Source organism: Solenopsis invicta, chromosome 7 (assembly GCF_016802725.1).
Source record: "Solenopsis invicta isolate M01_SB chromosome 7, UNIL_Sinv_3.0, whole genome shotgun sequence".
Lineage (NCBI taxonomy): Eukaryota > Metazoa > Arthropoda > Insecta > Hymenoptera > Formicidae > Solenopsis > Solenopsis invicta.
The window spans coordinates 16,148,274-16,167,244 of NC_052670.1; the positions used below are offsets into that span (position 1 = coordinate 16,148,274).

Sequence of the window (18,971 nt, forward strand, 5' to 3'; positions counted from 1 at the left end):
TATTAAAAGTGGAAAACGATGACAGATTAATATAAACATCGATTTATATTTTATTTTACAGCTGTGATTTTATAATTACAATATCATGTATAGTTGTATATTAATACTGTTATTAACATTAATAACAATATTAATATTATAAAATTATTAATAAATAATTAATAAAAATTATAGTAATTAATAAAAATCATTTAATAAAAATTTCAGATCTCATATAACATATATACGATATATCTTCTTTCATCTTGTTTCATTGCTTATACATATATACATGTATATGTATATATATATATATATATATATATATATATATATGTATGTATGTGTGTGTGTGTGTGTAAATTATTTGAAAAACTCAGTATATCTATGTGAGAAATGATGTACCGAATCGACATAGAAATGATATCAATTTGATTTCAACATCGAATCTATTCGATACCAATTCTACTTCTCCCAGGATACCTTCCCATTTTTTAAATCGATGCAATATCAGCGTCTCATATCTCTTATAAATTCTTTAAATTATAAAATTATAGAAACTTATATTTGTTTGAACGTGACATTAAAAAATTATAATTTGCATATAACGCGTGTAAAAAGTTTCAGTATACACTTTTTTAAGTAAACATTTTTTGGGCAGGGAATTCGAAACGATATTATATCATCTGCTTAATAAAATAATTGTTTTGTCAGCATCCACACGTCTTTTTTTATTGCATGCGATTGGAACCGAAACGAAAGAAGAAGCGTAGAGATCAGGCGAAGGCGTGTATACGTGTCACCATGTCATCGCTCTGACCATGAAGACCTTGATTACTTCGATCATCATCATAATCTGTTAGTCACATAGAAGGTGGCGGTAGCATGATCTCGTAACCTGCCGGCACGCTCTGTTGATGATGATGATGATGATGGGAGCTAGACATCATCTGATGATGGGTCTGCTGATAATACTGATGGTGCATACTGGAATGGCTGGAGTAATAAACCGAGCTTTGCTCCACGTCTTTACCTTACAAATTTAGAATATTATAAATTAGAATAATGAAAATTGAAAAACAGGAATTTTTCCAAGTAAAAGTTTCTTCAGAATTTTTTATATAATTTTTCACATTTTCTGTAGAATTTCTGTATAAATTTTATGTTTTCAGAAAATTTCTCTAATTTTTTAAATAAATTAAAACAATTTTTAGAAATAGTTTAAAAAAAAATAATAAGAAATAATCTAATTTTCAGATTTCTTCAGATTAATACAATATCTAAAATATTCAAATAAGGATATTTAAATCAATTTTAACTATTAAATTAATTTAAACTATTAAAGATACAAGTATTTGTACTAGTATTTAATATATATAAATTGATAAAGAGCTAATGAGAGTCAGGACGTTGGTGTTGGTGCGTGTAATTCTGTGTTTATTCAGTTTAATTTAAAAGGTTCGAACGTTTCGATCCGGTTTCGGGTCATCCTCAACAAAAAATAGGTCATAATCAAAAAGCTTCCACTTCACATGGCGTAGTCAATGTTCTTAGAATGTCACATTCAGGTGGTCATCCGAGTTAAAATTCTAAAGAATGATGACCAACCATAAAGTATATACGTTACAAAGATTAACAATCTGCGATGTTTTTAATACTTACCATGTGAAGCAAGGAATGGATTCATAGTAAAAGCGCAAGAACAAATTAATGATTAGATACACAATTGATGACATTATCAAGACACTGTGAAATAAAAATCTCTTAAAAGCGTCGTACAGATATTTCTCGTCTGTGTCACAGTCAAAGCGATACTTCTCTCTGTTAGAATAAGCAGTTTCGGCGACGGGATCGAATGGTTAAAAATAAATATATATTTAAATAATGAGTTTTTTGGCTGAGGATGACCCGAAACCGATGAGTCGAAACGTTCAAACTTTTTAAATTATATTGAATAAACACAAAATTACACGCATCAACACTAGCGACCTGACTCTCATTAGCCCTTTATCAATTTATTTAATTTCGAGAGTCCTTTTATTTATTGTATTTTAATATATACATTGTATCAAGGAGATATATATACTGTATCAAATATATATAGACAGTGTTGAAATACTTTATTTACTTTAACTTTAGAGCACAATTTTATAATAGCTCACCTCAAAATATTTGTATCTTTTCATTAAAATTCACATAGTTGAGAAATGTAATAATATTGGATCTTCTATTCTATCCAATGTAGTTTTTTAATTATAAAAAAAGTATCTTTTAAATCATTTAAAAAAATATATATAAAAAAGTCTACATCTTTCCTAGAAATATTTATATACGTAAATTCTGATATATGTATATAATCTAAAAATTTCTTATTCTATAATTTCTGAAGAAATGTGTGAAGAAATAAAATCTGAAAAATATGTAGATATAAGAAAGTCTGCATCTTTTTTAGAAATTTTTATATATGCGAATTTGAATATATTCTGAGAATCATTCCATAACTTTGAAATCATAAAATTCAAAAAATTTGAAAAGATATATGTGAAAAAATCTCCATTTTCTTTAGAAATCTTCATACATGTAAATTTTTACGTATTCTAAAATTGTTTTATTTTATAATTTCTGAAAAAGATTTAAAAATCTGAAAAAATTTAAAATATTTTTTTCAAAAATTTAAATATGAAAAATTCTGAGAAAAATTTTTACTTGGGTTGAATAATATTTTAAAAAATACTAATATTATATAATTCTTTTATACAAGTATCCCTCTATTTACGACAATCTCAACTTACGAATTTTTGGACTTACAATCGGTAAATTAATTAAAAATGGCAAATTACTTAAATATTGGTAAGTTGATTAAAAATGAACTAGTAAATTATAATGAAGCTATTTATGTACGTTTTGTTTCCTAATTTACATTAAATAATTTTATAATACTACTTTTATGTTGCTAAATATTATATTAAAAGAACTATACTTTTAAGATAAAAATATTGTTTTTAATAATTTATTAAAATTAAGTCTATGTTAAAATATTAGATATTAATTTCATAATAACAAATATTATGAAATTAATATCTAATATTTTAGGAAATCAATATTAAGTGCGGAAATCAAAATTAAGAACTATATTCCTAAAATATATTATATATACAGAGTGATCCATAATGGTTGAAACAACTATTTACCATGAGAGATGACTTACTGACTTCACTCCGTAAATTACATGGAGTGCAGTTGGTAAGTCATCTCTTATGGTAAATAGTTGTTTCAACCATTATGGATAACCTTGTTATGTATACAGGGTGTCAAATAAAGTTCGCCCGTGGTCTCGTGGGTTGATAGAGCAAGTCAAACTGAGTCCTGTACCATTTTTTAATACATAGTAGTAATAGTAGTTATCGAGATAGAAATTAGTAAAGTCGGTAAATGAGCGCGACGGGTGGTCCCACATGCAATGGGTAGAGAAAGTACGCGCTTATTTTCCGACTTTATTAATTTTTATCTCAGTAACTATTGCAAATATTGAAAAATGGTACAGGACATTTTTTGCTCAGTTTGACTTGCTTTATCAATCCACGAGACCACGGCCGAACTTCATCTGACATCCTGTATATAATATTATTTACAATATAAATTCAAAATCATAATTTGTATACAATAAATTAAATAGACAAATGACTATCACGGTCATAGAAAAATCTTACAATTAGTGCTGAAATAATACTTTACTTGTAACTTTTACAGTTTTCAATTCATTCGAACATTTGAAACTGAAAGTAACGGCTCGCAGTTGATTGAATTGGAAATTGTATGTAAAAATCACATATGAAATATTATTTCAGCTCCAAGATCTTGTTATTACAATTATAGCCTTTCTTCTATTTAATATTATTGATTACATACGATATACAAACAATTATAAACCTCTATTTAAAAAATGACAAAACAATATTATTTTTTTAGAATATAATTGTTTCTATAATATTGGTTTATATAATTATATAAATATATATTAAATAATTTTATATATATATAGCAATTATATAGCAATAATTTAATATGTATAATAGCAACTTAGCCCACTTACTGTATTGCTATTCGATCAATTCGATTCGATACAAAGATTCGGAATGTAATTCTATCATAAGTAGAAATCTAGAAAGGGATGCTTCTATATTAACTCTAGAAATTATGTAAAGATAAAAAATTACAAAATTAAAATCAAGTTTTATAGATAGGTTTAAAAAAGTTCTGTCGTCTTAAGTTAATGTTATATTATATAAAATTAAATTAAAAATACATAAACACATAAATTATTATATGTATAAGCGTTCGATAAGATTTCTCCATTTAATATTTTTTGAAATGTTTTGTAATTTACCTGTGTCGTACACACTGCGTCCATAACACAAGGTCTTAACGTCGTTCATAGGACTCAATCCGCCATTATGGGGATGTGCGGTATGAACAGGCGATGGGGTAACAGGAGTTGCATAGCCATGATGAGGGCCCATGGGACTCATGCCCATCGGGCTACATGGAGTCATCGTGACCGGCGACATGCCCATTGTTGAGAGGGGTGACATTGCGAGATTCGGACTATCGGAATCGATACTCTGCAAAGATTGCATGCTACCACCGTTGCTCACTGAGCTGCTAATTGTGCTATTGGTCGTGCCTTGACAATTTAGTGGTAGCATATCCCTATAAATAAATTGTTTTATATTAAAAATTATTCGCTAAAACCTTCGAAAATGTATTTTGCACACATATGCATGTGACCTCTTAGTCAAATAAATCTATCTTGTAATTCACAATTAAATGAATTAATAGAATTTAATTGGATGTATTAGTGTGCATTAGGTGTATGTTAAAGTTGTCATACACAAATCAACGTAAAAATACGAGATTAATATAAATACTAAAAAACAGGTTAAACCTTGAAATAACCCCGTTCTTAATCATAATGTGTATAAAAATAAATATTTTATCCAGAGTTGGATAAGTTTAGATTTCCATAAAACTAATTAAAATTAAAATTAATGGCTTATAAAATAAATTAATGAATTAGCTAAGACGTCCGTACGAAATGTATAGAACTATCCAGGTTCAAATCTTGGCTGAAAAATTTTTTACAATAAATTCTTTGCAGTCTTTTAGATAGGGATTGCTTGTTAAGCCCTGCGTACAATAAAAGAATATTAAATGTTAGGAATAGAAATTAAAATTTTAAAATTAGTTTCCTTAAACATTAAATGTAATGCACAATGGATATGAATAGAACGTAAAACATAAATGTGTCATACAAGGTACCAAATGAATTAGTATATAGTATTTATGGAAGAAACTGATTCTACATATATAAAATTTTAATTCCTATTCCTAATATCTAATATTCCTCTATTCCACGCAAGGTCTTAGTATCAGTATTAATAATTTATTATCAATTTAATATTGTGTTATTACTTTTCTTAACTTAAGAGTTTTGCGTTTCAAAGCTGACGAATATGCGAAGCGCAGTTCAAAGAACTAGAAAATGTATATAAAATTATCTATAAAATTATAATTTGATTCCTTAAGATCTGCTATACTTGTTGTTAACCTTTTCCTGATTTTAACTATGAAAATTAATTTAATTATATAAAAGAAAATTTACTAACAGAAAACTAACTCAATTAAAAGCGTGTTGCGTTAAGATTAAATTAAATTAAATTACAGGAATTAATATTGAAAAACATTAAATTTATATTAAATTAGAAAGTCATAATTATTCAAAATTAGATTACTCTAAATAACAAATATAATATAGATCATTAAATAAATTTAATGTTTAATGTCTAAATCATATGAAATAACAAAAAAAATATTGTTTTTTTTATATAGAAATACATTTTTTTTATTTGCACACACACACACCCACACACACAGAGAGATATACTTTTAAATTTAAAAATATTAATAAGTTAAAGTTTTTTTTGTTTTACAAATGACTAGTTAAAATTAACTCATTTAAAATTGAATTAAAAGACATCAACTTTCTAACTTTATTATTTAATTTTTTACTTTTTAACTAATTATTACTTAATTAACTTTTAATTAATTATTACCTAGTTAATTTTTAAATAATTATCACCCTTTTATTATTTAAGACATTTACATTTTATTTTTATACTTATTATTAGATTAGAACAATAAACAACGGCATTAATGTGCATTAATGCACACTGGTGCAGAGTCTATTCGAATTCTACAAATTATTGCTATAAATTGATATCAGAGATTAATATTTAATTATTCCATTTAATTGCATAAGTACGTTTTTATTATTTATACAAATTTTTGTAAATTTTAATATTTTTACATAAGCTATAAATTTTTTTTATTAAAAGCCACACAATTTAACGATTTTTAACACATTGAATGGCATACCACTTATTTGACTAACTTTATCAAATTTAATTCAGCATTATACAATAACAATAATATTTATTTTTTATTATATATTTATAATTTTTATATATTTATAACAATAATATTTTAATTCTGTAAATATAATTAATATTAAAGTAAAATCTAAAAAAATAAATATACTTATAATGACCAGCTTATTAATGGCTTAAGGATTACAGCTTAATGAAAATAGCTACGTATTTTTTGTGCGAAAACAATCATCTGTTCTATAATTTGTTTGAGAAAGATTATTATACATATATACAAATTTTAAATATAAATATATACAAAATATATTTTTTTAATTAAGAGAAATAAAAAGGTAGGTAGAGATTCTCGATTAGTAATAAAAACTACTGTACTGAATTTCATTCTCTCGTTATTAAGATGTAAAAATTACCTCAAGCGACTACCCAAGCAGATCAACAAGTCAAAATAATCTTAAAATAAATAATGATCGAAAAATGACTAATTATTTTCAACCATTTCAATATCACGATGACTTTTGTTCAGCTTAAAATGCTTCCAGGTTAAGGCAGTGTATAAGGAGCTTAAAACAAAAGCCTAAAGATTTGCTGTACCTACTGTCAAAGTTAAAAATCAACGCTCGTTAATGAAGTGCTCAGCAGAGTTAAAAAGTCAACTGTCTAAAGAAATAAAATTGTTTTAGAAACGAAAGAAACACTCGAATTACTGACGGAGAAACAATCGCGATAGTTATGACTCTCGGGATGCTCATAAATCTCCATTTTTATCTATATAAAAAAGTGCCTTATTTTCTCGGTTCGCTACTTAAAAACATGATGCATGTGGCCACCATTGTCTTTTAAGTCGCCAGAAGAGTAGAAAAAAATCATCAATTTAAGAGTCAATAGGGTCAAGTACGGTCAGTAGGGTCAACGCATTTCAGGTCAACGCAAATATATTTAGGAGAAACGTACATATATATGTGGGCTAGTTCCGACATTTTTTGTCACACTATGACAGTCACATTTAAAGTAAGCCGAAAGGAAGGCCGGAAGCCTCTCAATAACAATAATGACAAGGCCCAACTTTTGTCGAGTATTGTTCGGCGGAATGTTCTACGTTGCCGCCGTGAAAATGAACCGCGAAAGCCGCGCGCGCAAACGAGTTGTATGCGTGCGCACAGCACGCACATACGGTTCACAGTGGTCCCATGTGTGACCACCGCTCCGCCCATGACCATGGTTTGGCCGCTGCAGAACGCTCTCTCCCGCACCCGCGTCCTCCGTCTAACGCGAACGTCGGACCGCGCATTTTTATGGTCGCGCCTCAAGGTCCGGATTTAAAGGAATACGCCCTACGCTTACCCTAACGCCCTGCATCTCGAGTCCCTTTCTCCGTCCTGACGAATGGGAGTCTAGACCGTCATGGGACGGATAGGGGAGAGAGGGAGATTTTAAGACTTGTGTTTAGAGCTTGCCGATAATATTTCGGAGAGGCTATTAATGTCGCCTACGTTAACTCGAAAGATTTGTACATTTTACGACTCTAATCTTTTCTAGAAATTATGAGTCTAATTTTTAAGTGTATCGTATGGGAGTTTCAGTAACTTGTAGATATAAAAGATCGATCGGAATGCATCAGCGATTTTGTATTAGCGCGATTCGATACATTGAACTCCATATTGAGCCTTCATTGTAGATGAACTTGAGTGTTAATAGAAACATACTGTGACATTCGAAAGACATAATCGTGTTTAGTGTTAACACCGCGATGCCGAAGTGTTTTCACACTCTTGGTGTAGAGACCATAGTCCTCGATCTAACGAGGAAGAAGGCGCGTCCTCGTTCTTGCGCGGCACACGCGAAGATAAATCGAGGTAGCGGCGGAGGGCCGGCCGTGGCCTTTATGTAGTAAACTATTGGTAGTGCGAACAGCTCAATGGTGAAACGGGAGATGTAACCGAAGCTGCGTCATAAAACGGTAATGGGGCGTCGCGTTTCCTTTTCCTAGAGCCTTCGGCGAGAGGCAGGAGAACATTAAGGACGAGAAAAGGGGAGGAAGTTCAACTTGGTCTTCTGCCACCAAGAAAAGAATTGTTTTCTCTCGAAAGCAAGGGAGAGGAGAGTTGGATGTTACGAGAATGTTATCGAACGATCTCCCTTGAATCTAAAAATCGTCCAGCATATAATTCAGAGTAGTGAAAGGTCAGAAAAAAATTATGTTGAAGATCTCTTTTACGTTGAATTCATTTTTGAAATATTTTCTAGGCAAAAATATAAAATTCTTTTACTGAAAAATGTTATAGGAATTGGTAAACTGATTTATAAATAACTTAAACGAAGAAAATTTACCAATAAAAAAATAAAACTCGTCAATACGAAAACAAATAAAAAATTTGATAAAAGCCACAACGAGCAATTCAGCGAGGATGGAAATGCTTAATTCAACATCAATTATATTTTTAATAAAAAAGTTCACGGTCTCCATTAGTCGCGTAGATATAAAAAAATTAAATACGTAAAATTTTGTTTAATTGTATAAACATAATTAATTCGATAAATCAATTAAAAGTAACAAAAAGCAACATAGCTGCTTCAATCAAGTTTTTACAAATGAGTTATTCTGTCCGTTATGAATCGCAAACATATCGGTAATATACATATTGATCAACATAATAGATCCTTCCAATACAAGCAAATGACCTGACCATGAAAATAAAACCATTAAATCTTTCTGAGCAGATATTCAAGTTAAGAGAAGCGATCAGTCACGAGTTAAATAGCGGAATGTTTTTCCGTTCGTACGTAATGCTGAAGTATATTTAAATAATTCGTATATCTATTATAAAATGTGTGAAGAAAAATTGTATTGTATCAAAAAATTGTACATGACTGATTATTTGTTGTCGCTAACAGTGTTAGAGTTTCTAACTGGTCTACCAAATAATATGTTTTTAAATAATTGAAATTTTACGTTATTTAATTTTTTTATATTTACGACTAAAGAAAACCAAGTAAGATTGAAAATGTATTGTGATTTTAATAAATTTTTTTATTTAAAATAAAATAATTATTCAACTTAATGTTGAATTGAGCGTTTTCATCCTCTCTTGCTGGTTGTTTTTATCGAATTTTTATTTGAAGAGATTTTAATTTATATTGTTTATTTTGCATATTTTTATCACAGACCAAGCTTAAAATTTTTTAATCTACAAATTGTGCCTATTATCTTTGAAAGCCAAATGTATGTTAAACTTAAAGTCTGTACTACTTTATTTCCAACTGAAAAACTTGTATTAATTAAAAAATATTACACACAAGTCGCTCGGAGTGAGAAAAATTGTATACGAATAACAAACACCATAATGGAAAGAAAATAAGGTGCTACTGCACACATTTCTGAACAGCTAATAAGCTTTTGTTCCAACAACGGCTACATTGTGGTGACAATTTCAACCAACACATTACTCAGAAATTTAAAAATGGACTGATACAATACTCAGAACAATTTAAAAATACGTTCTCGGTACGAACATACTTTGAGTGTTTTCCATTTAGTGATACAAATTATTTGCATATAGTTCTATCTTTGTTAATTAATAAATAGAAAAAGAAATAGTACAACACAAGTGTCGGCTTGTGCAACTAAATGCAAAGCATCTCTTATTTTTTTACACCATGATAAACATTAAAGCGAAACGATCAAAAGAGCGCACATTGTACTGTTTGACACTAATCTAACTCAATTTTTATTTACAAGAGAATTTTGCAAAGTATCAAATTCTAATTTTAATGGCATTTTGTATAGCTTATATAAATAAATTAATTTAAAAAATATCAGTGCGGTTAAAAACTCTTTTAAAGGATGTGGAGCCATCCTTTTATATAGTAAAGGTGATTTTTAGCTTATTTGGTTATATCTCAAAAAGCATTTAAGAGATAAAAAAAACTTTACACAAAAGTTTTATAATAAAATTGTTATTATTTTTCCACGCATCAATAATAATTTTTAAAATAAATATTAAAAATAATTTTTTTTAATTTTTAAAAGTAAATTAGTTATAATCTCATGAAGCGTCAAATTCTAATTTTAACGAAACTTTGTGTTGAAATAAATAGAAAAATTTATAAAATATCAATTGCGACTGTAAGACGATTTTAACGGGTGTATAAGAATTTTTTTTAATAAAGCAATTTTCAGCTGTTTTGTTATATCGAAAACTATAAACGGTATAAAAAAATTTTATAAAAAATTTTATAATAAAATTACATTTCATTTATCCACATCAATAATATTAAAAGAATTTTTGAAAATAATAATTATTTAATATTTTATTATTATTATTTAATTATTATTACATTTATTATTATTTTATTAATAGTATTTTCTAATAATTATATTACAATTAAAATATTATTGCTCTAGTAATTTATTATTTAAAAAAATTTGTATAAAATTTTTTTTTATATTTTGATTACTTGTCGAGATATAACAAGAAAAAGACTAAAATTTATTTTACTAATAAAGAATGGTTTTATCCCTTATTAGAGTTTTAAAAACATTTTAAACATTTTAACACAACTAATACTTTCCAATTTCATCTGTTTATGTAAGCTGCAAGCTGTTTGTAAAATTTCGTTAAAATTAGAATTTGACGATTCACAATTTAAAGTTAATATATATAATAATATAAATAATCACAAAACTAAATAATAGTGCATAATATTTGCATGAAACCAAGTAGCTTACTTTTATCCCGCTAAATTAATGATATACATTACATTCGCATATAGGAAGTTTTGATCATGTCCGCTTTTTAAGCTTTTCTGGATGTAAAAATAAGTAATTATAATAATATAAAATAATAAATTCTTTTTTTAATTTCAGAGTCGAGAAATCCCAAGATTTGTTTGTAAATATAAAGTATAAATTCGTATACATATTATAATAAATATTTATATTTTTGTTAAAAAATTATAGAAATATAAAAAATTAAAATAAAACTACATTATTCAAGTGTTATAAACAATAAATGTAATTGTTTATAACAAAAATATTAAGATTCCATTTAATATGTATTTTTTTACAAATCCTTTAAAATTTACATTTAAAAATAGTGTATACAAATAATCATGAAACTAAAAAATAATGGAGAATATTTGTATGCAACTAATTGTAAGTAGAAATACTTACAATTAGTTCAGCAAGATTAGGCAAGCTGTACACTGTTCAGAGGGTAGATTTGACCGGCCGAATCTCTTGGCGCAGGAACGGTGGCGAGCGATATAACGCATATATGTATAACGCACGTATCCTCGCGCGCGCGCGAGAGAGTCGTGGTGTGCGTGCTCGCGTGAATTTCTGGTGGTGCGCGCGTTATACGCAGTTTCTACGTGCGCACGAAGAAAGAAACGGACCAGAGAGTGAACGCAGCGTTGTTATGGCTACGACGGAGCCGCGGTCACGATTCGCTTTCTGCTAGGCCCTTGCCTTTTCATTCTGACGAACCCATTCTGGCGGTGCCCCGCGCTAATTTCGTCCCTCTCCTCTCAAAGCGCTTGAGAAATATATAAGGTCTAGCTGATTACTAATTAATATAGGTGAAATTAGGTCAATACGAATCTATTTTGGAACATGCACTCTCTAGGAAAATTATTTTTACGAAACATTTTTAAAGAGAGATATCTTGCAAAATTTTTACATACGTAAAAGCGAAGTAGCGTCCGATCCGTATACTGAGAAAAAAAGTTGTTAACTTTATCCAGTTTAAGTATTTATGCAATTAAGTTTTTATATATTTAAGTTAAATGCTGAAATTGAAGTTTAAATATTTTACGTATTTAAGTTGTGAGTACATAATACTTGAACTGAAAAAACTTAAATTAAAAAATTTAGTCAATTTAACAACTTTTTTTTCCTCAATATATGAATATAATTAAAATTATATTACGTTTTTAAAATTGAAGACTAATACGCCATTGTTATTTTTTCAAGAGTTTAACAATTTTTTTTTTTAATCTAAACTAAAATTTTACAAAACTGCCACTCGTATTTTTTTATGCAATCAGCCATTTTTTAGTTAAAGTAACAAATTGAAATTAAAATTGTAAATAGAGTCACTTTTTATTATGAAACAAATCGATATCACACATAAAAAAATGATAAAAAAAAACAATACCTAAAAAGAAAATAAAGCATCTAAACAAAAAGAATAGTATACAACAGTAACTAAAAAGAAAATGTACTTTTATTCGACAAAAAAAATTACTTTAATTTGAAAACGGTCAATTACATTAATAAAATACATGATGCAATTTTTGTAGAGTTTTAATTTGAAATTTTAAAAGTTCTTAAACTTCAAAAAAAAAAAACAGTAGCGTGCTATTCTTTAATTTCAAAAAAGTTTAATTGTTATCCATACGAACGCTCCTGATAAATTTAAAAATGTTTTATTGGTTTACTGAAAAATGATTCTTAATATCACATATAAGCACACTGAATTTGATTAATATATCTCTAAGCGCTTTATAAATTTCTAAAATTTTTATTTTTCAACTTTGGTACCCTGTATTTTGAAAAAATAAAGGACTTTAGGACATATATAAATCTTTTCTTTATAAAATAAGCCACAAATTATGCCCTTAAATTTTTACACTTACTCAGAGATTACCCTCCACTATTATAAGTTCATCATAAGCATAAAATTTATTCAAAATATGTTCTAAATACTAATAATTTAACACTTTACTCAATAATATTAAATTAAAGCAAAAATTTGATTTGCTCATTATTCTGATGTTTCTTTGATATAATTTTATAGTATTCTTTGAAAGAGTATTTGAAAATTATATTTTTTACACATATATTCTACATATATTTTCCATACATTTTAATGCATATAATTTTTAGTTTATCACTTATATAAATGATGAGTTTTTTTTAAATTTCTGATAAATATATTTTAAGACAATTATTAAGAAAATATTCTTTAAAAATAATTTTATTAAAAGAAAAAAAGGAAAAAGAGTGCTTTCCGTGATAATATTTTTTTGTATTTGCGATAAACATATTCTTCGAGAATAATACAAGGATAAATCGGGAATGATATAACATACATATATATGTATACTTTTATAATAAAAAATTTTTTATCTTTTATAATTTATCTGATTATATCAATTATATATTTGTATGAGTGAATAATATATTTTGAAAATAAATTTCCTATAAGTATTATTATTCACGTAACGCTAAATTATTATAATATTATGTAGAACGTTAAATAAAAATTCTTCTTGGTCTTCGATCGACAGAATTTATACGTCGCTTCGAGAATTTTGCTCTCGATCCCGTGCGTCTCGATTGAGAGATTAAGTCTGCGCTGCGTGATCTTATCGTAATTTGCGGCCCCCTGTTATGTCAATAAACGGCTGAACACGCGTCCGGCATTATCTAAGCGTGACTCCGTCTACGGTTTTTTTTTTCTACGTCTCTCTCACCGCTTTTCTCCCGAGTGTATCGTTTACCAATGAACCTCGCGCGTAACATAACAACCCTAGTGTTACGTAGAGCTGTCAGACCTTATCCCCCTACTCATAATCGTCACAAAGGACGTCAACACGACGCAGACATTAATTAGATAAGCACGCGGATTAGATAATCACCCGGAGCGGAAAAGAGAACTGAACAACACTCGCTCTCCGAAGAATGTTCTAGGATTATATCAGCGTTGAATTATCACCTCGAACAGTAAACATTTCTATGGATGCAAAACGTAAGAATCTGTACATTAAATTGAATACTCTAAGCCAACTAGATGTGTCTCACTTCATATTTCCTTGAATATAAGATTTAATAATAAATTCCATTTTATTAATATATAACCCTCCTCATTTACATATATATATTCACTGGAAATCATATAATTATATATTACTGAGAATAATAAAATCTGTCTTTCGCACATATAATTAACTTTTGTTGTGAGATGTTATAAAATTATATTTTTCTTTCATCTGATCTATATAAAAATTTTTATAAGGTCAAACTTGTTTCAAAAGTTGAATTTTCTGACTGTGAGTCATATCGTTTTCAAATTAATGCTACTCCTGAATTGTATAATTACCATATCCAGATTCCAAAAAGTAAAGTTACTATTTTGCATCTTGGAAAAGTCAATGATCGAAGAAAATTAGGCAAAGTAGGTATAAAGTGTAAGGTGGAATGATTTATACATCCGGAATCAACGAAGAGAACACATGTTGGGCTGTTGGGACACTTGTTGCTTTAGGTAAGAAGAATGTGGAGAGACCCCCCATCGACAACTGGCATATGTTGAAACAATGCAGTATATTTTATGTGAATATGTGTGCATGCGTTTACGTATTCGAGGAAACAGGCCCACTTAATTAATTTTATTTTTTAAACACTCTATTTGTGGGGACTTATATTGAATATTGAAATAAATTAAGTGAGAATAAAATCTTTATTTTTCTCCCTCAATCACTCACAAAAATAAAATATATTTTTTATATAAAATGTTTTTAAATAACCAAAAAAAATGTTTTTACTTAGACATATACTTATGAATATATTAAGACCCAAATAGAAGATAGAGTGAAAATAAAAATGAAACAAAGTTATCTTCTAGATCAGTTTTGTCAAAATAAAATTCTTTACAGTTTTTGCTCTATTGTTAAACATTACAATTATCTTTAATTAATCTTTTAATCTTTGGATATTTCTAGTCATTTGGATGTAATCTTAATTTTTCCAAAATTAGCAGTATTAAAATCGTTCTCCTCTAATGAAAATCTTACGTATAACAAATAACAATAACGATATAAGTAGTCCTTATTTAAGTACATTATAACTAAAAAGATATTTATTTAAAAACTCGATATATATGTATATTCGTTATTTTCTATTAGAAAGTTGAATAATATTATAATATATTATATTACATCATAAAATAAACATTTAATAAACTTTGCAGCTTTCTATATAAAGGGCTTATGCACAGATTTTGTCACAAGTTCTTTTGCACCAAAGAAACGCGTTGCTGTCGGTTCTAATTTTACAGCTCTTGTTTACCTACTTTCTATGATATATCTATTAAGAATACTATAGGCGTAAAACGTGTTTTAAAGTGGTAAATTCAAAAGTGGGCTTTATTTAGTGTTAAGTCTTATTCAGTTGTATTCAATGAATATACACTTTTTATTACTAAAAGCCGAAAATACCATGGAAATGTAAGATAAATATAAAAAACAAATTATTCACTTAAAGAAATTAATGATGATTACATGGAAATAATTGAAACAAAATATACCCCGCTTGTTTCAAGTTATAAATATTTTTTAAATTTCTCACTAAACAAAGAAAAAGTAAAATTAGAAGAACAATATTAACTTTAGACACAATAGATTAAAAATTAAAAGATAATAAAAAAGGATTGTTAATTAAACTGGTCCGTGCAAGTATAAATTAGAAAATATAAATTGATAACAATGTCAAACATTTCGATCTTAAATGTGACCATTATTCTCAATGTATGCACACTGATAGAATTTAATAATAACAAATAGAGCCGTTATATGAAGAAATACAAATGCACAATCTGAAACGATTGCCAAAATGTTGTTTAGATATAAAAAGACGATGATTGTTAAAATAATACGGATGAGTCTCTTAGATTAAAAAATTCTGAATTATGCTATTAACCATTAGGATTGCCACTTCAAACTGATAATAAAAGTTAAAATAATGGACAGTAGCAATTTTGATAATTATTGTGTAAAATAAATTTTGCATTATTTCCAAAAAAGACACTCGATAGAAGATTTTGCATTATAAATAATTAGAAATAAGAAAACAAATATAAATACAGATTAAAAATTTCGGAAGTCTTATTATGAAAGTTGCCATCCGTCTTTTTCTGTGAACACAATATCCGGGAACAGGATAGAATGTCCCGTGGGATTTCTTGACGGTATCCAAGCTAATTAATGGTCAATTAACATTAAAATGTTATTTTTTGACTGATTTATGATGTAATTACAAAATAGAAACCAATAATGTAATCTATTTTTTTTATTAACGTTGATTTAAAAATTTTTTTATATATTTATTTATTTTTATTGTAACTTTAAGAATACCAAGATGCACGTAGATCTTAAACTTATAATAAAATTATTTATTTTAAATAAGAATATTCTTTATTTATCTTCGAATTTAAATTGCTTTCTGCTCTAAGTAATTCTGCTCTAATAAATAATTACATTTGAAGTAATTATTCATTAACTGTTTGGGATTGCGAGCGAAAAGTCTAGGGTTTTTGGCCTACAAGTACTAGTTTTGAAAATTTTTGTATGGCAACCCTAGTTGGGAATGACTTGTATAAATAAAAGCAATTGCTACATGAGATTCGGTAATTCGATCAATTCTAATTTTTAATACAAAAGGAAAATCACTTCAGATTAAATAGTTCCATGCAACCATCGTGCGTATTTGAATATATTCTCAATTTTTGCATCATTTTTTTTACCTTCTCAAGAGTTCGTTTAAATTTATAATATTTATATACATATACATTACTCACGTTCTCGCTTGCGGCGTGCGATCTCGCTGTCGGCGATTCTTAAACCAATTGGACACCTGAGTCAGCGTCAGTCCAGTTTTCTTCGCGAGATTCTTCTTCTCGTCCGGCGTGGGATATCGATTCCTCATATAGCACTCCTTTAAAGCATTCCTCGACCGCTCCTTGAAGCAGTACACGGTCTCTTCGCCGTCCCAGATTGTCTTTGGTAGCGGATACTTTTTGCGTAGCCGATACTTGTCCACGGCGCCCAATGGCCGGCCGCGGATTTTCTCAGCTTCGCGATAATGCGACTTGAACCACATCTGCTGGAGCTCGGGGTGTCGACGCGGCGAGAAAGGGTGGCTCTCCAGAATCGAGTAAAGTTCGTGATAAGCTCCACGGTGAAAGGCAACGGCGGCACGCGCCATTAGCACGCTCTCATTTCCGCGCAATAGTTCTCCAGGCGGCAGGGACCAAAGAAATCTGATGCGAATATCATTTTTTTAAACAGATGTCATACAAAGGTAATTTGTAAAATAACTTTATAACTTAATAATTTTGTAAAAAGAACAGAATTTTTATAAGAAATCTTACAAACATAATTTTTAAATAAATAAATAAAGAATATATAAGTGAATCGAAACGCGTTCTTTTTGAGTTACCTGGCCAGTCTCTCGATGTCTTGGCTTTGCGACAACGCCTCGCACATGCAGGATATCTGCTCGGGGGTAAAGTTATTGGTAGCGTTGCTAAGGGAGAGACCGCTGATGTTCCCGATGTTGGTGTTTACGCTGGCAGAGTTACAGGTGACAAGATCCTGGGAATACTGCGGACTGCCGTTTGACGTCGGCGTCAGATTTTGAGGATGATGAGTCAGCCCGAGGCCGGACATCGACGACGTACTGCTGTATTGCGCGGTGGCGTTGCGATGCACGACGCCCATTTGGCTGTTGCAGTCGCTGTTCGGTGATGACAGCTGATCCGAGCTATCCGACATCCTTGGCTGGTGGCTGGGTGCCTCTCATGAACCCAGGTGTCGGACAGGAGACAGGATTCCGTGCTCATTCGCCGATCCCAAGCGCAAGAGGTTTTCAAAGACGCAAACTTTCCCCGCGATTTCCTTTCCAAGTCAGTTCAATCACTTATCTTAAATCGCGAACTAAGATGCGGTTAAGTCTCAAACGAAACGTAAATTAACAATTTATCGCGCAACTCGTCCACATCAGTCAAGTTTGAAAACTTGACTTGGGCATAATATGTTTTATTTACTTTATTACTCTACTGTTTATTTCATTCTTCAATAGATGTTTGTGTGTTTTCAGCTTTTATACGTTCTCGTCTCTGGATTTTCTGGCGTAAGCGAAATTTTTATCGTGAAACGTTTGGAAGTTACAGCCAACATTCTTGCAAGAGAGACTCACTTTCCCGCCTTTGCCATTCGGCAAATCGGATACCGTTGTGTCTTATAGATCAACCGGATGAATAACTGATGACGAAGGTAAGCATCCGTTATTCGAACGTACAAGTCGACGCGACGGTTGTTTAATCACGCGCGTTTCATTCATGTCGATGCCCGACTCCATTCCCATTCATCAAGGTTTACTCCAACAACGCTGCGACATTTTTTCAAGTCAAGAGTTTAAAAACGTTGACAAACTTTAACTTAAGAAAAGAAATTTACTTTTGATACGTGTACAATAATTATATGCTCGTTAAACGATCACTGTGGTCTCACGATATATCCGACGGTCCAAACACTTCATCGCAGAAGAGCGGCCCGAATTCGCAATGATTACTTTTCAATCATTACAACGACTACAATTCCATTTTTAACGTAAATTCTCATTTTTCATCTACACTTTGACGCAATCATTTTCCCTTTATCAACAATTAAAAAAATTCTCGTTACGCGTATAATTATTTACTTGTCCTTCAAAATCGTGTTTAATTACCGCACTGTAAGCAAATAACTTTGAACTTGAGTTTCGGT

At 29.4% G+C, this 18,971-nt stretch overlaps 1 protein-coding gene across 1 annotated transcript; it reads right to left on the minus strand.

Annotated features, from left to right (window-relative positions):
• Positions 1-239: 239 nt before the first annotated feature.
• LOC105199529 (homeobox protein SIX2) lies at positions 240-18,009 on the minus strand. The gene is made up of 4 exons (XM_011166674.3): positions 17,644-18,009; positions 17,003-17,464; positions 4,367-4,689; positions 240-1,012 (listed from the first exon to the last, which is right to left on the minus strand). Exons 1-4 carry the CDS (start codon positions 17,976-17,978, stop codon positions 843-845), a joined length of 1,290 nt encoding a protein of 429 aa, XP_011164976.1. The 5' UTR covers positions 17,979-18,009; the 3' UTR covers positions 240-842.
• Positions 18,010-18,971: the final 962 nt, after the last annotated feature.